General features: G+C 42.9%; 1 protein-coding gene and 1 non-coding gene across 6 annotated transcripts in view; both read right to left on the reverse strand.

The window, feature by feature from the left end:
- Positions 1–20910, reverse strand: part of LPXN (leupaxin) — a 37855-nt gene that overhangs the window by 13600 nt on the left and 3345 nt on the right. For 2 of the 5 annotated variants that reach the window (XR_014069499.1, XM_081544543.1), the window contains exons 2-7: positions 18379–18536; positions 12594–12640; positions 6408–6496; positions 2437–2604; positions 1038–1211; positions 846–927 (exon numbers count right to left, since the gene is read on the reverse strand). Coding sequence is in view for 4 of the 5 variants with exons in the window: in XM_081544543.1 (XP_081400669.1) it covers positions 846–927; positions 1038–1211; positions 2437–2604; positions 6408–6496; positions 12594–12640; positions 18379–18536 (718 nt within the window). In the remaining variant the exon portion in view is untranslated. Of the gene's footprint in view, positions 1–845; positions 928–1037; positions 1212–2436; positions 2605–6407; positions 6504–9632; positions 9637–12593; positions 12641–12934; positions 13056–18378; positions 18537–20910 lie in introns of those variants that run through there. The other 3 variants (XM_081544544.1, XM_081544546.1, XM_081544545.1) reach the window with 3 other exon arrangements.
- Positions 20052–20123, reverse strand: TRNAG-ACC (transfer RNA glycine (anticodon ACC)). The gene has a single exon. It is a non-coding gene; the product is annotated as a tRNA-Gly (tRNA).

Consider the following 20910-nt stretch of genomic DNA (forward strand, 5'->3'; position numbering starts at 1 on the left):
CCACAGCCTAGATTTGAACCAGGCAGTCGAACCCCCAAATGCACACCGTACTATATCAGTTTGTTACATGACTCAGTTGTGAGCAATATTTATGTGACTGTCAACGTGTACACATTGAATACTGATCTGGCTTATAATTATGACCTAATTATAACTGAGAGAATAGGGGAGGGGAATTATGTTGGGGGTGGGTGGAGGAGTAATAACATTTCTAAATCCTTATCTCTCTTGATAGAAACTTAACACATAATGGCTAAAATTGGACAAAAACATCAATATAGAGGAATATACTATTTAAAATACACAAGTAAGTAATATGCTGTGCTGTGCTTAGTTGCTCAGTCACGTCCTACTCTTTGCAACCCCATGGACTGTAGCCCACCAGGCTCCTCTGTCCACGGAATTTTCCAGGCAAGAATACTGGAGTGGGTTGCCATTTCCTTCTTCAGGGGATCTTCCCACCACAGGGATGGAACCTGCATCTCCTGCCTTGGCAGGCAGGTTCTTTACCACTAGCACCACCTGGGAAGCCCCACACTTAAATAATAGAAGAAGCCAAAATATTTAGAGAGGGGAACTGGACTTGGGGATGGAAAAAGGAAAAGCAAGGGAGTGTTCTTTTTTAATACTACTCTTGGAGTAATATTTACATTTTAAACTATGCATTTGTATGCCTTTGATTTAAAATTTTCATTTAAGCAAAAGGAATCAATGTCAGAAACAGGTAGGAAGGGATGGCGTTTGGTACCGAAACGGGCGTCTGGGTGGTCGAGGCAGGAACCAGGGCCGACAGAGAAGACCAGGGAAAAGCCCTGCCGGTCCCCTTGTAACCACCCGGGTCGTACCTTCCTCACCGAACACCTCTCCACAGTGAGCGCAGAAGAAGTGCTCCGGGTGCCAGGTTTGGTTCATGGCCGTCAGCACTTTCTGGAAAAGCAACGGAGAGCGATTAGGAGGCTGAAGAGCTGTAAAACACGAGCCGGGCTCTGAGCGAGCGAGCAAAATCTGCGTGCCGGTGGGGAAGCGGGCTCACTCACGTCCAGGATGGGGGCGGCGCAGTACGCACAGCGAGGAGAGAAGAGGCCGTGGTAGTCCTTGGCGCAGTAGGCCAGGCCGCTGCGCTCGAAGAAGGGGCTGCAGCCGATCTCCGCTTTGCAGTGGGCGCACACGAAGTGCTCTGGGTGCCACGCCTGCCCCAGTGCGTGGATCACCTGCAGGGTGAGACAAGGCCTGGCGTGGGGGCCCAGGCGCTCTGGGGGCCGCAGTGTGCCCGGCTCTGGGGAGTGCTCACTCAGCAGCATCCATGCAAACAACACCCCCGCAGTCACACCACCCTGAGGCCAAGACCTCGGGGGCACTCTCGGCCTGTGGTCCATGTGTATGTGTGTGTGTGTGAGTCGCTCAGTTGTGCCCGAGTCTTGGCGACCCCATGGACTGTAGCCGACCAGGCTCCTGTGTTCATGGGATTCTCCAGGCAAGGATACTGGAGTGGGTTGCCATTTCCTTTGCCACCTGTGGTCCATACTTCATGGATAATGACGTGGTGTCTGCTTTCCAGACTTATAAATGCTCATTCCGCTCTCCTGCCCCAGAAAATTACAGACCCAAAATAGAGCGCACTGGTGACAGGCGACAGTCTTGGCCTGGAAGGGGTTCCGGGAACAGAAGACCAAGGACAGCTTTTATTCCTCTGATCTAAACACCTCATCTCATACCCCGTGGAAAGTCAGGTCTCAGCACCTTTTATTACAGTTTGGATGAAGGATGGTGCCCAAGCAGGAATTTGTGGTCGTGCTATGATGCTGGGAGCGGCTAAAAGTCATAATCAATCACTTCGCACTGGGAAGATTTGAACCAAGGGAGCAGAGGGAAAGTTATTCTCCATAAGGGCAGTAGAGGAAAACGGTTACGAGCTCAAACTCTCAAGCCAGAGTCTCCTGGATTTGGATCTTACATCAACCTCTTACTAGACCTTGGACATGTCAGTTAATGACCCTGGGCCTCAGTTGCCTCATCTTTACAAAGAGCTTGTAACCATTGAAGGGCTGTGTGTGTGTGTGTGTGTGTGTGTGTGTGTGTGTGTGTGTGTGTGTGCGTGCGCTCAGTTGCTCGGTCGTGTCTGACTCTTTGCAACCCCATGGACTGTAGCCCGCCAGGTTCCTCTGTCCATGGGATTCTCCAGGCAAGAATACTGGAGTGGGTTGCCATTCCCTTCTCTAGGGGATCTTCCTGATTCAGGATTGAAGGGATTATGCAACCATTAAATAAAAGAAGACTTGTACAGTGCTTAGTTCTGCACCTGGAGCACTGTAAAGGATTAGTAACTATTACTAAATTGTCTTAGAATGTAAGAAGAAAGAGCAGTCCTTGGAGGATGGAGACCGACATACACACAGACACAAACGGCTGTAGGATCCATGTCTTGGCCCGTCCCACCTTTCCAGCAATCGGTTTCTGGCAGGAGGCACAGTGGCCCTTGGGCACTGTGGCAATTCCCAGGTTCTGCAAGTCCTGCTCCAAGCCGCCCAGCATTGAGTCCAGGGAGGCCTTGTGATCCTGCTTGTCGGATACGGGTTTCTTGCTGGCATCTGCTTTCTCTGTAACCTGTACCAAGAAGAGAAGTCATCCTCATTGGCATCTTCTGCAACATCTCTTAGTCTTTCCCTGAGCTTCCTCCAAGGTGCTGGAAGAATCTAACATTGCGACACCAAAAAAAAAAAAAAAAAATGCTTTCATCTCCCTTTCATTCTAAGTTCCTCAGGCTGAATGAAATCTGACTAGTCTTCCTCTGTTTGCAAATCTCTTCTGGCAGTAGGAAATTGAATGTAGGAAGACGATACCTTATCTCTTATGATGACCACAGGTCAACAGTTCATCTTCTTTTATGTTGCAGTGTTTATTGGGCAGCTGGTTTGTGCCACTCATTGCTCTAGGCTCATGGTGTAGAGCAATTCTCAAGACTAACCAAATGTCTGCCCTCATGGAATTTCTTTTCTCTGAGTAATAGACAATAAGCAATTAAAGAAATAATAGATGATATGATGTCAGGTTAGAGATATGAATTATATATTGAGACAAAAGACAGGGTGGGATGATGAGGAAGAATTGATTCAGATGAGGACGATCGGAGAAGGCTAAGGAGCTGATACTTGAGCAGATATTTGAGAGATGTACTGAGACACAGAAATATTGATAATTGTGAGAAAAGCATTCTAGAAGGAAGGAAGGCCCAGAGGAATGAGATAGGCTGACACATAAAAAGTAAAAAGAGGTCAGTAGGGCTAGAACAGAGGGAGTGAGGATGAGTGAGGCAGGAAAATACAATGGAAAAAGAGGCAGTGAGCCCGCAGAGCCCGCAGGATAAAGCTTCGGTTTTATTATTTAATAAAAATCCAATACTTGTTATTATTTAATAAAGCTCCGTTTTTATTCCAAGCGTGATGGAACCATTAGGGCGCTTCAAGCATGAGAGGGAAAGCATCTGATTCACAAGATCCCTGCGGCAGCTGAGTGAGGAATTAGGTGTGGACAAGCAAGAGCGGTATCAGAGGCACTCGTTAGGCAGCAGATGTTCAAAACAGCTCGGATCAGAAATGACTTGGGCCAGTGACGGCGGAGAAGGTAGAGAGAAGTGGTCCGATAAAACTTGGTGATGGGTTGGACTTATTAAAGAGAAACTCCAATGCAGCTATGATAAAACATTCAAAGGGAAAACTTCAAATTACAGAACAGTTGCCCAACTCGTCTCTCTCAACTCCCAGTTTCCAGACTATTGCGACTTCCAGACCAGAGGACTGCAATGCTTCTCCATGCCTCCGGCACTGAAGTTGCAGCAGGAGGTGGACACTGCGTCTCCCATCCACTGCCCTCACTTTACCTTTCCGATTTCATCTTTGGTTCCTCAGTAAAAAGCCCCCATTGTTTAAAGCCAGCCGGGCTCCCAGCAGTCTCCCGAAAGTGGTCTGTTACCATTTGCCTTCAAGCCTCTGCCTGGGAGAACCTCCACTATCTCACTAATCCAAAATGCTCATTTCCCTTCAAGAAACTTATCATTTGACACATTTCCTTCCTCTCCTATTATATAATGTTGGTTAATGCTCAAGAGATTAGTGTTCTAAAGGTTAACATCGAAAAGACCTGAAAGCAACTAAGTAAAAACACAACAACGTATCTGTGTCTATATATACAATCACATCTATTTGCTGGTATATTTCAGAATGCTTCTGAAAGGATTATGTGAAAAATAGAAAATCCTGAGTACCTCCAGGGGGCAGAACTGGATGGCTGGGAACACTTCACTGTACACTGTTGTACTCTGGATTTTTGTATAGTGTGAGGGTGTGGCTAATTCAAAAAATAAACATAAAATTTTAAATGTAAATAAACTAAGACACATGCTAAATCAATTTAAAAATACAACACAATTAAAACTGCTACTGTAGATTTTTTTTTCTAGTATTCAGATATGGGCTTCTCTGGTGGCTCAGTGGTAAAGAATCCGCCTGCTGCTGCAGGAGATGCAGGGTCCATTCTGGGGTCAGGGAGATCCCCTGGAGGAGGAAATGGCAACCCACTCCAGTATTCTTGCCCGGGAAATCCAACGACAGAGGCTCCTGGTGGGGTACAGTCCATGGGGTTGTAAAACAGTTGGCACGATTTAGCAACTAAACAACAATGTTCAGATATACAGCGCAATGAGGAATGGACTCAGCTTTATTGTAAATATTACCAAAAGCAACTTGTTTCTGATACTTATTCATTGTCTGTCTAATAATATGCATTATTCATAATGTATCAGAAACAGCACTGGAAAGCCAAAGGTGAGCCACAGAGATAAGATTCCTGCCCTTCAATCACACGCTTTTTTATACACTGCCTTGAAATTACTTCTTAGTCACTTCACACGTGTCTATCAAATACCCCAACCAATTCAGAATGGTTGGATTCTCTACCTTAAGAATTCTGGCCCAATATTCTGTAATAACCTAAATGGGAAAAGAATTTGAAAAAGGATATGTGTATATATATATATATATAACCGAATCACTTTGCTGTGCACCTGAAATTATCACATTGTTGATCAACTATACTCCAACATAAAATAATAAAAAAAAAACACCTCTAGATGATAACTCCCTTAATAAATTCTTTGGTCCATTTGTGTGATTTCCATTCCCTGCCAGGCCAGTGAGCTCACTGCCCCTGCTCTAGAGACCAGGCCAGAGTGTTAGTCACTTAGTTGTGTCCGACTCCTTGAGACCCATGGACTGTAGCCCACCAGACTCCTCTGTCCATGGGATTCTCCAGGCAAGAACACTGGAGTGGGTTGCCACTTCCTTCTCCAGGGGATCTCCCCAGCCCAGGGATCAAACCCGGGTCTCCTGCATTGCAGGCATATCTTCACCAACTGAGCCACCAGGGAAGCCCAGAGACTAGACCAAGAGGGGTGGATTTTCTCTCAGTATGACTTCAGGACTCATCCTTCCTTTCAAAGCCATGCTTGCTCTGTCTTGCTATGCTCCAGTTTGCCATGGGTCTCCTCCATCTCACTCAGGGAGGTCTCTTTAACAGCCCTTCCACACTTTATCCAGCTTTAGAGCAAACAGTCTATCTTTTAGTCTAATAAATGTCACCTAGTCTTATGTCTCATTGTATCAAGTACACTCCAAGCCCCCTGAAATCAGAACCTGCACCACACTGTCTTTTATGTCCAGATAAGACGTCTAAAAAACCCAACACAGATGAACTTATATACAAAACAGAAACAAACCCACAGACTGAAAAAAAAAAACAAACTTATGGTTACCAAGGGGGTAAAAGGCTTCCCAGGTGGCGCTCGTGATAAAGACCCGCCTGCCAATGCAGGAGATGTAAGAGATGAGGGTTCGATCCCTGGGTCGGGAAGATCCCCTGGAGGAGGAAATGACAACCACTCCAGTATTCTTGCCTGGAGGATCCCGAGACAGAGGAGCCCGGCGGGCCGCGGTCCATGGGGTCGCAGAGAGTTGGACATGACCAAGCGGCTCAGCACAGACGGGGGTAAAGGGTGGGAGGGGTAAGTCAGGAGTCTGGGATTTTACCATGGACACATGACTATGTATAAAACAGAGAACCAGCTAGGACCTACCGCTGCACAGCACAGGGAACTGCGCTCAATATTTTGTAATAACCTATAACAGAAAAACGTCAGGTAGAGATATAGATGGAGATACAGAACTGACTCATTTTGCTCAACACTTGAAACAAATACAACACGCTGTAAACCACCTATACTCCAAGGAGCTCATCCACTGAGTTAAACTGAGTCCAGCAGAGTCAGTAAGGACTCAGGAGCATTTATAAAGGGGGATGGCAGGGCGGAGGTCCACAGAGAGAAGCCCTGCAGGCTGTCACAGGGCTGCGCTCACCTGATGCTGCATTTCACACAGATGGGCCATCAGCTCATCCAACTGTGTGGCTGCTGAGGTTTTAGAAGCTGGTGGTGATTCCTTTGGCTCTTGAATCTCACCGTAAGGAGGAAAGAAAAAAATCATACCAACACATCAAAACTCAAATAAGCATTAGGCCGTGCATAAAATACCAGAAAATGCAGTTTTAACAATTAATCCTTTGCATGCGTGCTAAGTGGCTTCAGTCATCTCCGATTCTTTGTGACACCATGGACTGTAGCCCGCCAGGCTCCTCTGTCCATGGGATTCTCCAGGCAAGAATACTGGAGTGGGTTGCCACTTCCTCCTCCAGGGGATCTTCCTAACCCAGGGATTGAACCTGCATCTCTTAATCTGCTGCATTGGCAAGTGGGTTCTTTCCCACTGTGCCACCTGGTTAGACCCACTAACCCCTTAGATATGACTAAAACTAGACCAATTCAGCAATTTTACTTCCAAGACTCTATCCTACAGAAAAACTAGACATATCTATAAAGATATATGCACAAAGACATTCCTTGAAACACAAAAGGAGTATAGTTTTATGAGCAAATTAAAACTAAACGGAGATATACTCAAATAAATTATGGTCCACCCACACTATAAAACACACTGTGGCTGCTAAAAAAAAAAAAATGTCAACGGATTTATATGAACTAAGGAAGACTTCTAATTTATACTGCTAACCTAAAAAGGCAAGGCCTAGAACAATATGAAAAATATCCTTCCATTTACATAATTTTAGAAACACAGATACATAAGTATGACGCTGTAAGGAGACAAACCTGACAGCAGTTACCTACGGAGCTGGTCATTAGGTTGTGGGAGGAAAGACTCTGCCGGAGGTGGTCTCATATTTCACCCCGGACATTTCCGATTTGTTTGACTTTTTTTGGTTTGTGTTTGGCTGCGCTGCGAGGCTGGTGGAATCTTAGTTCTCCGACCAGGGATTGAACCTGGGCCCGGCAGTGAAAAGACTGGGTCCCGACCACTGGGCAGCCAGGGAATTCTCTGCTTTGATTTTTTTTTTAAGACTATTTTTCAGAGCAGTTTTAGGTGTATAAGCAACAGTAAGCAGAAGATACCTCTTTGACTTTTTACGTACGTGAGTTTATAAAATAATTGTGTGTATGAAGTTATATTTTCAAAACAGAGGTCAGCTATACTAGACAAGAGACAATGATGGAAACAGGTGAGACGGCAGGAGTGGCAGGCTGGGCATCAACAGTGCAAGTCTCATGCACACGTGTATCTTAGATGCACACACACATTCATCAATTATGATTCCATTAAATAACTTTCAGTATACGACATTAAGAGCATCATAATGTTGCGATTCCTATTAAAAATTATGTTCAATATAAAATGAGTATGTTAAATGTAGAACATTTTAAAACTGCAGGGAAATACAAAGAAAAAAATGAAAGCACATATTCTCTTCCTTTTGAGAGGCACTGAATACTCTAGACATGATGGCTTATGTTTTTACGCTCTTCTATGATTGTGCATGATTTTAGGAAATTTGAATAGTACTGGTTTTCTTCATGTTTTAAAGTTAACATTTTTCCATACCCTAATTCACATCCTTATCTATCCTTTGCAACCATAATAGTTAACAATTATTGAGTGTGTATCTAACACTAGGCCCTCTGCAAAGGGTTTTACACATGTTCTCTTTAAATCCTCATAAAAACAATAAGAGGTAAGTAGTACTACCCCCAGATGAAGAAACTAGGGCCCTCGGGACGTTAAAACCTTGGCTCTACCCTATACAGAAGGCAAATAACAGAGTTCAGGCCTGCAGACTGCTAAGCTTGTGTTCTCTGTCACTAAATTATCTTTTAAAATGATGTATAAAGGCTACACAGCTTTCAAACGCATAATGTGCTATAATTTATTAAACCAATCATTTATTGTTAGACACCTAGATTGATTCCGATTTTCACTGTTGTAGTCAACACTGCTAAATAAATATGATACCTTCATTTCCACAGAGTACATTCTGAGAAGTGGAATTACTGGGTTATACAAGTAACGGACTCTGAATAGTGTTTGTAATCAAATTAGTCAAGAAGCTTAGCTAACAACCCACCAAACTGTGTGTGTGTGTGTGTGTGTGTGTGTGTGTGTGTATGAGAGAGAGAGACAGAGAGAAAGACACACACATAAGGCCACGTGTGTGTGTTAGTTGCTTAGTCGTGTCCGACTCTTGGCAACCCCATAGACTGTAGCCCACCAGGCCCTTCTGTCCACGGGATTCTCCAGGCAAGAACACTGGAGTGGGCTGCCATTTCCTTCTCCCATAAAGCCATAAATAAAGTTAAATATTCTAAGTCATTCACTAAATATGTTTTCATAAATGACAACAAAGTCTTAACTATTTTACTTATTTTATATATTTATAAACTAGGGGAAAAGTAGAAGAAAGATGGATATGTTCCTCTCTTAACAAAAAAAGCCCATCTCTTGGGTACAACATGTCCTGCTACTGACTCACATATGTTTGAATATCTAACAACAAGGAAAATGTAGGAGGAAAGTGGATCTTTTCCCCTCTTATAAGACTTTGTCCTTTAGGTGAAATATGGCTTCCTACCAGACACAAGTTTGGGTTTTTTTTTTTTTTTTGGAGGTGGGTAGTTAATGGAAGAACAAAAATGGTCAGGTATGCAAGTGGCAGATTTAGTCCTTGGAGGTGTCCAATAAAGTGCAAAGGAGCTCTCTCTCTCTCTCACAACTCTTTTCAGTCTTAATCCCTCAGGAATTGCTGCCACAGGCCTGTGTTTTAGGAATACAATAGGTGGCAGACTGAACACCTCTCTGCTGCGCCCCAGCGTAGAAAAAATGCAGCTTCTCATGCGGCCCTGTATAACCCTGAAAACCTGTTCATCTCACCGATGGGCATCCTTGTTCTTATTGAAAGGACTCTCACTGGTTTGTTCCCCCCATTTTTTTCGTCTGTGCTATGTAGCATGCAGAATCCTAGTCCTCCAACCAGGGATCAGCCCCGCGCCTCCTGCATTGAGAGTGCAAACCCTCAACCACTGCCTGCCAGGGGAGTCCCTCTCACTAGTTCCTAACTAGACGCCTAGTGCAGTGTATAAAGAAAGAGAGATCGTGGTCATAAAACCCTAGGAGTAACTGAGTCAACAGTATCAACTTCTAAATAAGAAATGGGAGACCTCTTGAAGTGCTGATGATGACTTCACTACAGGAAACACTCCTGAAAAGAGTGAAACCCTCAAATCAGAGCTGCTTTGATTCGTCCCTCGATCTCCTGAAGATGGTGTGTGAATGCTAAGCTGCTTCAGTCATGTCTGATTCTCTGTGATCCCATGGCCTGTAGCCTCCCCCAACCCCAGGTTCCTCTGTCCATGGGATTCTCCAGGCAAGAATACTGAAGTGGGTGGCCAGGCCCTTCTCCAGGGGATCTTCCCGACTCAGGTATCGAACCTGTGTCTCAGTCTCCTGCGCTGGCAGGCAGGTTCTTTACCATGAGTGCCACCTGATAAAAGTACTTAAGTATGCCATCAGTAACAACTTCATTCTGCAGAGGTCTTAATAATACAAATAGGGGTGTCAGGATGGCCCAGTGGTCTAAGGTACCAGATTTGCTGCATAGCACAGGGAGCTCAGCTCGCTGCTCTGTGATGACCCAGAGGGGTGGGCTGGAGCGGGAAAGGATTGAGAGGGAGGAGACATATGTATGCTTAGAGCTGACTCACACTGCTGTTCAGCAGAAACTAACACAATTTTGTAAAGCAACTATCCTCTAATTAAAAGAAAAATCCTATGATAAACCATTAAAAAAATACAAATATAAAAGTTGAGTTCAAGACTTCTTAAGTGAAGGGCTTAATTTTTTCCCCTATTTATTCCTCTGCAATATGTTTATGAAGTGTCCCCCCCTATTCTTAACTAAAATTATTTTGGGTCATATAAAAGATACATTTCTAAAAATCATCATATTGTTATATTCACAACTGGTATTGAATATACTCTCAAGGTTGAAAGTAATGTTTGGTTAATTTAAGCAAGTCAAAGGGAATGGTGGAAACAGCACGCAGGAATCTTGCTTCTGTGTCTCGTGCTGAATCTGTACATGGAAGCCTTGCAGGCTCTGAATTTTATCAGCCTTGGCTTTGGACCAGCCCATTACATATTGACTAGGTCGCCTGGATTTCATCTCATTCTCCTACACAGATCGACTCGGTGGGTATCTTTCGGTAACGCTATTTGTATCGATCGAGATCTGCTCAGGAAAACACAAAGACTAAGAAAAAGCAGAAGGAATTGAATCCAGCAGTTTGATTACACAGGTGACGGAGAGCCCAGAAGCAAACAGAAAGCACTGAGGGAACCCAGCGATCAGGTACAGCAAGAAGCCGTTGGGTCAAAGGCACAAAACAAAGAGGCAAAGGTACCAGACCCCAGGAGCCCAGGTTCCCGGGCATAGGACAGAATCAGAAGCCATAAAAGGAGATACAACTGCTGTCAGAGACGCTGTGGAGAGCGAGCCTGGGCGAGCACACGCCCTAAACGTCCTTGCCTTGCACCCCTCTCCCCCAGCACTCCCACCCGCCGGCCCAGTCTCCCCACAGTGCCTGCCATTGTTTGGAGCCGGTGGGAGCCTACGGACCCTGGAGCCTGTAAAACCCAACCCGCAGGGGTCAGCTCTCCTGGAACACAGAGAAGAGGGAGATGGGGTCTGACGGGAAACAGCCCAAAGGCCTGTACTCCAGAGGAAAGGCGTCGGTCCGGGCGCCGCTCCGGCGGTGGGTCATGAGGCCAGGTACGCGGGAAAGCGGCTGCCCGTTGGCTGGTTCCATGCTACACAACCCTGTGTTTACGAGTGATTCCATTCTCGTCTTGGTTTCCTCAATATAAAAAACAACGAAATATTAACTGAAATCCTACAGCGTACCACGTACTTACTGTTTTGTCGTTGTTTTGCTTTTCTTTTTCTTTCTTTTTTTTTTTTTACAAAGGAGAGAGGGGCACACCCACCAGGCAGCTTCCTGGGACTGGAATGAGCTGGTGATAGGTATTAGTAAGTTGGCTTCACTCTCATCGGAGCAGAAAGCCCCCCCTAAAATGGGAAGTCGTGCCAAGGCTTCAAAGAGAGCACAGGTCCTTCTTGTATTTTGGTGCCATGTGTGCATTACTGGTTGCAATTCTGAAACCAAGTTAAGAGGTGGTGTGGTTCTCTTCACCAAGTGTAAAGCTTTACCATCTACATTTTAAACCCTTTGATTTGTTTCGCAGAATGCTGCCTTTTTTTTTTTTTTTAATTTCAAGATATAACTGAAGAGAAAACAGAAACAGTGGCCCTTTAATTTTTTGGATCGTCAACCCTGCCTTGGCCAGGAGAGAGCATTTAGTAAGTAGAATCTGCAGCAACATGTAACTTTTATTAAAAGGAAATCCCTCCACTGCTAAATAAATGTTGAGTAACCCAGAATATTCATTGGAAGGATTGCTACTGAAGCTGAAGCTCCAATACTTTGGCCACCTGATGAGAGGAACCGGCTTGTTGGAAAAGACCCTGATGCTGGGAAAGATTGAAGGCAAAAGAAGGGGGCGCCAGAGGATGAGACGGTTAGATAGCATCACTGATTCAATGGACATGAGTTTGAGCAAACTCTGGGAGACTGTAAGGGACAGAGGAGCCTGATGTGCTGCAGTCCATGGGGTTGCAGAGAGGCAGACACGACTTAGCAACAGGACAAAAACAACCTATATTCATCAATCTGCCATGGAGACCCACTGTCTTAGTTCAGCCCTGATCCTAGCTCTGACTTTGTCAGCATCTTGCTGACATTTCTTGAGCTGTTTTCTCTTTTGTGAACTGAAGCATGGTATCTGAAATAGCTGGGCCAAAGCACCTGTGGTGACCTGGACTGTTTACATTTTTTCAGGAGGTAAAGGAAACAACAGCGCCCACCCACCCAGATGACTAGGTGACCCGTCTAGAAGCCAGGCTCCCTGAGAGACGGCCACGTGTCAGCTGGCAGAATTCCACCCCTGCTCACAGACCATGGAATGAGGGGGAGGGAAATAGGAGTGCTAGCAATAAACACTTGCAAACCAAATTATGGTCCAGACACAGGTTGATAACAATTCTCTAGTAACCCTAATTTTTAAATATTTAATAAAAAAAAATACCTGTAGACATTGGGTGCCTGGATTTCGGTAGTATACACAAGCTGCACCTAAGACATGCAAGTGACAGAGAAGAATAAAGAATGAATTTCTCATTATTTGAATGTTGAATAAACAACAAAGTCCTACTGTAAAGCGCAGGGAGCTATATTCAATATCCTGTGATAAACCATAATGGAAAAGAGTATGAAAAAGAAATAGATTATATATATATATACACATGTGTGTATATGAGAACTGAATTCCTTTGCTGTACATCAGGAATTAACACAACATTGTAGATCAACTATACTTCAATAAATTTTTTAATCAAAAATAAATTTTAAAAGAATACTAGTACTTACCCACAGCCAGAGTTAGAAGATGTTTGGAGCTTCTAAAGGGGGCTGATAACTAGCACATGTCAAATCTTTCACAAGGCAGAGGAGTAGCAGCCGTCCCATAGAGAAAGGCCGAGTTCTAAGCACGGCAGCTGGCTTGTGAACAAATACAGGGACCCCTCCCTGCCCTCAAAGCACTGAAACAGAGATGTCACGGGACTCAGAAAAGAACCACAAAATGAAACGAGTCAGAGCAAAGCCCCTTGAACTAGACAGGATGGCGTCTGGGCAAGAGTTTAACGAGATTCAGTTTAACACACCAGAAGAAATAAGGAGTGACTCTAAAGGGTAGCTGACCAGTAGTTTATTTCATGAACAAATATTTACTGAGTGCCTGTCAGGTGTGAGGGCTAGGGGATGCAGGAGTCAAAAAACAAAACAAAAGAATAGAAATTGTTCCTGAGCCTTAGATTACGGTGGTGAGAGACAGATAATAAACAAATTAATATGCAAAAAATAATAAACATTAATGATGGGAGGAGATAAGAAGGGGGCTTCCCTGGCGGTTCACTCTAAAGAATCAGCTGCCGATGCAGGACATGCAGGTTTGATCCCTGGGTCAGGAAGGTCCCCTGGAGAGGGAAACGGCAACCCACCCAGAATTCTTGCCTGGGAGATCCCATGGACGGAGGAGCCTGTTGGGGGCTATTGTCCATGGGGTTGCAAAGAGTCAGACACTCCTTAGAGACTAAACAACAGAGGAGATAAGAGCCGGGGGAGGGAGGGCGCTCACCAATATACTGGTTGAGGAAGGAGCACTGGGGCAAGGACTGAAAGGGAGTGAGGACAGGGTGCAAAAATCAAGGGTAACGCGGTCCAGAGAGAGAGCTTCTTGAAGCATCTGCGGAACAGAGACCAGCGTGAGCTGAGTAGAGGGCACCAGTGAGACAAGAACAGAAGGTCAAGGGCCCAGATCATGCAGGCAGGTGACATGGAATTTATTGTGCAGACTGGGACACCTTTGAGAGTGAAGTGAGGTGGAAGGCACTCAGTCGTGTCTGACTCTTTGTGACCCCGGGGACTATACAGTCCATGGAATTCTCCAGGCCAGAATACTGGGGTGGGTAGCCTTTCCCTTCTCCAGGGATCTTCCCAACCCAGGGATCGAACCCAGGTCTCCTGCATTGCAGGCAGATTCTTTACCAGCTGAGCCACCAGGGAAGCCCTTGCAAGTGAAAGAGAGTACTAAAAAGAACTAATATTACATTAATTTTTAAAATGTGTATTTTATGGACCAATATTTTTATTTTATCATATTGGTGGACGTATAAACTAATTCTACTCAAAATAAAAATTTCTAGAACATTTTAAAATGACACATAGCTATGAACATGAAAGCAAAAAAAATTTTAAACTTTTTATATTGATTACTTCGCATTTTAAAATGGCACAAGTAAATATTCTTGAGATATATGTATGCATATCTTAATTGGCTACTTAGCCATTGTTGTCTTTAACATTGTGATGTTAAAATTTTTCTGAAAAAAATGCCTTTTTTCAACATGATCTTATTTATTTTTACACTTTCTATTAAATTGCAGTCTTCTGTGAAGCTGTATTTTATGGTTAATATATCTGAAATTGTTGACACTGTTTCTCCATAGCCCATAATAATTTTAATTGAGAAGATACTCCCTGTCTAGATGGTGATGAACCTTTAAGTTTAGAGCAGATTCTGCTGAATGGAAGATATTCTCAATCTTATTTTTTATATTAAAATGTGTAAATATTTCAGCTCCAATATTTTCACACGTGCGGTATTTCTGCCTCCATTCAGTGCACCTTTTTTCGATATTTGTACAAGACAGAGCTCTTAAATGATGCCTTCTAACATTTCATCAAATGTAGATACTGCAAAATTATAGGCCTTCACAATTTCACCCAGTTCGGATGGGAATATAAATTTATTCAAGTAAAATCAGGAGGTCCATCAAAGTTGGGATGTTTCCAAAACATGATTTTCAAGTTAGATCATTAAAATGTTTGAGTGCTCATCTTTTGATTGGTTCATTTCCTCCCAGGCTTTTGTAAGGAGAAATCTGAGCTACTTCCTTTTTGCAAACTTTGTTGCACATAATTGCGACTTGTTTAAAAACTTCAAAAGCTGAATTTTCATGCTACATGCATTAAATAATCTGATTAAATATTTCCAACTGATTTTGCACATAACGTGGTCTACATTGAGGTTGCTTTACAAAGTGACTTTTCAAAGGCTCAGACATTTCTAAAACCAAGTTGATGGCAGGCAATTAATAGAGAAAATATATACAGCCATGCTAATATACATTTTTAGATTCAACAACAGTTTCTGTCACAGAAGTTTTGTAGATGAGTTATATATACGTATATAAATACACACCCTGCTTGTGTTTTTGTGCACAGATGATAAGCTGCTTAGACATGTCTGACTCTTTGCTACCCCACGGACTGTAGCTCACCAGGCTCCTCTGTCCTTGGGATTTCTCAGGCAAGAATACTGGAGTGGGTTGCCATTTCCTTCTCCACTGATTGTGTGTAAATATAGAGAGAGAGACTTTGTAAATTTTAACAACCGCAGTTTCTATTTTGATTGGTAGAATACTGAAGCTTATTTGAATGCAGTCATGAATTTGGTGCACATCACGACCAGTTCCAATACCTATCTGCTCCACAGGCTTTTAAGTATGAACAAAACATTGATTTTACCATTAGGGTGTGCTCCATCAAAATTTGTATTAGTATTATCACCCTCTCAAAACAACATTAATCTCCATTGTTGAACTTTTCAAGTGAATTTACAATGGCATTAGCAATATCAGACGTTTCATTTTAGACAGAAGAATAAACTTCTAAATACTTTACCGTGATGCTTTGAATGAGCTGTAACAATTAAACCAATTTGGAACTAAAGTTTCTAATTGGGGCCACTAACCGATTTAATCTGACATTATCTGGTGGCTTGCAAAAGGAGTCAATTAATTATCACTAGTTCGCTTTAGGTACAAGCACAAGAAAACTTAGAATTGAAAATGAGCAAAATTAATTGAGGAGAGTCATTTGATCTGCATGGAAGGTGTGCATCATAATGACGTGTAAACATACCTCCTGCAGCTTCACATATTGAATCGTCATCTGCGGGCACATTCTTCTTAAGTATTAACTTTTCAAAACCAAAACTACACGTTTAATTGTCTCAAGAAAGTTGATATCGGGACTCCCCTGGTGATCCAGTGGTTAAGAATCTGCCTGCCAAGCAGGGAACATGGGTTCAATCCAGGTGTCTCAGGGCAACCAAGCCTATTCACCACAAATGCTGAGCCCGGTTGCCCCAGCTCTTGAAGCCTGCACTCCCTACAGCCCACGTTCCTTGACAAGAGAAAGCGTACCGAAGCTAGAGAGAAACCAACACACAGCAATGAAGACCCAGTACAACCAATAAATAAATAATAAAGCCTTTTTAAAAAGAAGAGATGATGATGGGTATGTATTCTGCACGAAGTATTTGTTCAACTTTGTTAATATTTACCATCCAACATGGGGGGGGAAGTAGAAATATCATTGTCAGTTCAAACCAGAAGACACAAATATTATGAAGAAGCATCAAGATCTACTGCAAAAGTGAATATTAGCATAAATAGATCCCACTTAGGGGGCAGATGCTTAACCACTGGACCACCAGAGGAGTCCCAAACATCAATTTTATTGAGACAGTTAAATGTGTAGTTTTGGTTTCGGTTTTGATTTGAGCCAATACTGCTGGAAGTGTTCGTTATACAATTTAAAAGCATTACCAGATAATAAAACTAACATCTTTAGTATACAGTCAGTGACAAAACTGCTTTAACAAGAACATTTAGATCACACTGTACCCTATGGCAAGAGTGCTTAGCCTGTTTCTTCAGCAAGATGTATATGACATTAAGCCACGGTTTCCCATATTTCTCTCTGACCCTGAGGAGACTCTGCATCTCACAGATCATCTCATGGACCACGGCAGGGCATGAGTGGTGCTATGACAAGTGGCCAGCAGGGGAAAAGATACCTCATCATTTTTCTTGCCACCACTTAAAACCAGAGGAATCAGCTGCCGACGGCTGTGCTTGAGCTCTCGCTGTAACAGCCAGCATCCTGGGTATCACCCTTCAAAGGATGCTGCCAGTTAGATTTTGTCTTAACAGGATCAGGAAATGAGAGACAAGTAATTGTCTTTAGTCATCTTTTAGATCCTAGACTTCCCTAGTAGCTCAGTTGGCAAAGAATTCACCTACAATGCAGGAGACCCAGGCTGGATCCCTGGGTGGCGAAGATCCCCTGGAGGAGGATATGGCAACCCACTCTAGTATTCTTGCCTGGAGCATCCCATGGACAGAGGAGCCTGGCAGGCTACAGTTCATGGGGTCGCCAAGAGTCGGACACGGCTTAGCGACTAAACCTCATCTATTAGATCCAGCTATGATTAAAACTGAACATTCAAAAAACAAAGATCATGCCTCTGGTCCCATCACTTTATGGAAAATAGATGGGGAGAAAGTGAAAACAGTGAGGGACTTCCCTGTGGTACAGTGGTAGAGATTCTGCGCTCCCAATGCAGGACGCGCAGGTTCAATCCCTGGTCGGGGAACTAAGATCCCATATGCAGAACAGTGTGGCCAAAAAAAAAAAAATCATCGTTCAGAAACACAGATATGAAGAGCATCTTCTTAATTCCTCCTATACTAATCCATTCTCACCAAGTAAGCTTCTAATTATAAAGTAGATGCATGCAGACTTATCCATAGGAAAGGCTATATATCAACATATATCAACAAATGTTATTCGTATCTGTTCTACTTGATCCTTTAAATTCTAACCAGAAGTTAATAAATTGGATTTCCAGTGGTGAGGGGAGGTTACTGCACAATCTTTCCTGAGTGTAGTTTTCTTGTGTTGGTTCCCTAGAGCTTCCTCAACTTTGGATATACTAATAATTGAATTTCCTAATATATTCAGCAGAAACGAGCCAGAAAGTGATGACCTGAAAAAAGTCATCCTGAGAAGATTTAGCTAACCCATCACCTGGCCTTGCCCAAGTGATCTCTGGCCTTACTTAGTGACATTCCAATCAAACTGCAGCATGCATGTCTGATACCCAGATGGTGATATCAGAATATCCCAAGTGAATTACAGGATACTCTGCCAGCTCCAGGCTCTCATAAGAAAAAGTTTCCAAAGACTTATTCTTCTATGATGATTTTCTCAATGCTCCTCCTCTTTCCAAAAACAACCCCTTCATCATTTTTTTAAAAAATATTTAACTTTTAAGGAGCAATTTTTTTCTCTCTCTTGGATATGTGATTCTCCTTTTGCATAATTTTATTTGAGATACAATTAATTTTCAGAAATGCACTCAAATATGTATATTCAAGATACTTCAATAAATGAAAAGTTACCGGAAAGGGATTTGTGTCATCAGGAATGGAAGGGACCTTTGAAGTCTCAGCAAGGTTACTCTCCTTTCTGGAATGCTGATCCAGGGGAGGAGAAGCTGCCTTGGAGTATTCATCACTTTCCTGGAAGGCAGAGTATTCCAGTTCCTCCAACAAGGCATCTATATCAAAAGATACAAGGGAATCATGATATGGACTATGTACATCTTCTAGAACAATTATCCTCTGAGTATCCCCACTATGGTGCCATTCATCTCCGTCTTCTCTTAGGTTAACAGTTAAGTCTAAATCCAAGCATCCTCCCTTACTCCTTATTTGACTTCAGGAATACGGTCTATTTTACCAGGAGATGTTTAATGCCCTCTGCACACTGTAGCCTATTTCTTATTTCCAACAGCTGCATTCAATCGCATAGTCTCACTCTACAGTTTGACTTTCTATATTGCCCCATATTCATTATTATCATTTAGAGTGGACCACCCACGAAGATCTCCAATTAGAGAAACGTAAACAGGGATTTCCCTGGGGGTCCAGTGGCTAAGACTCCACACTCCCAATGCCGGGGGCCTGGTTTCAATCCCTGGTCAGGGAACTAGATCCCACACACCGCCCTGGAGATCAAAGATTCCACGTGCTGCAGCTAAGACTTGGCACAGCCAAGGAGATAAGTAAATAAACAATTTTAAAAGTAAAATTTTAGATATATTTTAAAATTATTTATTTTTAACTGGAGGATAATTGCTTTACAATACTGTGTTGGTTTCTGCCATATAGCAACGTGAGTCAGCCATAGGTATACGTATGTCCCCCCTCTTCAACCTCCTTCCCACCTCCCTCCCCACCCCACCCTGCTAGGTTGTTCCAGAGCAATGGATTTGAGCGCCCTGTGTCCTACGGAGAATCCCCACCGGCCGTCTAATGTTACACATGGTGATGGATACGTTTCAATGCCACGCTCAGTGTCTCCCAACGTCTCCATCCCCTGTTGTGTCCACACATATATTCTCTATGCCTGCGTCTCCTGCTGTCCTGCAAATAGGTTCATCAGTACCATCTTTCTAAATTCCGTATATATGTGTTGATATTTGATGTTTATCTTTCTCTTTCTGACTTACTTTGCTCTGTATAATAGACTCTAGGTGTAAATGCTACATATTTTCCTATCAGAAAAATATAAGCAATTATTTTACAGTTTTCCCACACATACCAGTACAGTAAAACTGATTCTTAATCCTGATTGTTTTTCCTTATATCCCCAGCATGTAACAAAATTCTCAAGGTATTGGTATTCTGCTTTTTAAAGTGTGGGGAGAAAAATGGATTGATTGGAAACATATTGCAAAATCAAACAAGATGCTGAAGTCCAAACAGTTGAAATTTGTTTCTCTTGTACTTTTCTTAGGAGAAACCAACGGACTTTCTTGTATGAGTATTACACTATCAGCTTTCTGTTTTCAGGAAATTAATATTAATAATTAATAAAATTAACACAGGACATATGTTTACTTATATTATTTATATAAATATAATTTTAATATAATATTAATATGAAGTGAAGTCACTCAGTTGTGTCCAACTCTCTGTGACCCCATGGACTGTAGCCTACCAGGCTCCTCCCATGGGATTTTCCAGGCAAGAGTACTGGAGTGGGTTGCCATTTCCTTCTCCAGAGGATCTTCCCCACCCAGGGATCGAACCCAGGTCTCCTGCATGGTAGGCAGACGCTTTACCACCTGAGCCACCAGGGAATATAATAGATAATAATATATGATATATATAATATTTATATATTAGTCATCCTAATACTTTGAATCAAGTGATAGTATTGTCCTTATTTTGTAGATTAAGAAAGAGAAAAATATCTTGTTTAAGGTCACACTGCTACTGACTGCCAGCTGATGGCTCAGAGGGTAAAGAGTCCTCCTGCCAATGCAGGAGTTGCAGGAGATGCAGCTTCAATCCTTGGATCGGGAAGATCCCCTGGAGTAGGAAATGGCAACCCAGTCCAGTGTTCTCGCCTGGAGAATCCCATGGACAGAGGAGCCTGGCGGGCTACAGTCCGCAGGATTGCAAAGGGTCAGACACGACTGAGCGACTAAGCACTCAGTCTACTGAATGCAGAACCTGGCTGATCCTGAATTATCTGATCCCTGACGTCTGCAACTCAGAAATGCCAGACCTCTTTGGCATGTGGATTCTCTGGATCATCTTTGCTTGACATGTGCTTCTCTGAGGCTGTTTTCTCATCCACATAATGAAGCAATTGTATCACAATAGTATTTTTTAAATTGCAGATCCACACCCAGGAGTGAACCTCCAGTGAATTTCTTATCAGAGACTGTAGTGCTTCAAACTTTACAAAACACTAGATTATATTACTCCTAAGGATCTGCCTAGCTCTAAAGTCTTCAGATGAGGAAAATGAACTTTACAGGTCATTAAAAAATGATTTTAAATTTCTGATGTTGGAGGATGGGTATTTCTTAATGGCGTAAGAAAAGATCTGATCATTTTTTACAAATGAAATCTTCTACA

Source organism: Giraffa tippelskirchi, chromosome 11 (assembly GCF_054371585.1).
Source record: "Giraffa tippelskirchi isolate mGirTip1 chromosome 11, T2T-mGirTip1v1.2.pri, whole genome shotgun sequence".
NCBI classification, from domain to species: Eukaryota; Metazoa; Chordata; class Mammalia; order Artiodactyla; family Giraffidae; genus Giraffa; species Giraffa tippelskirchi.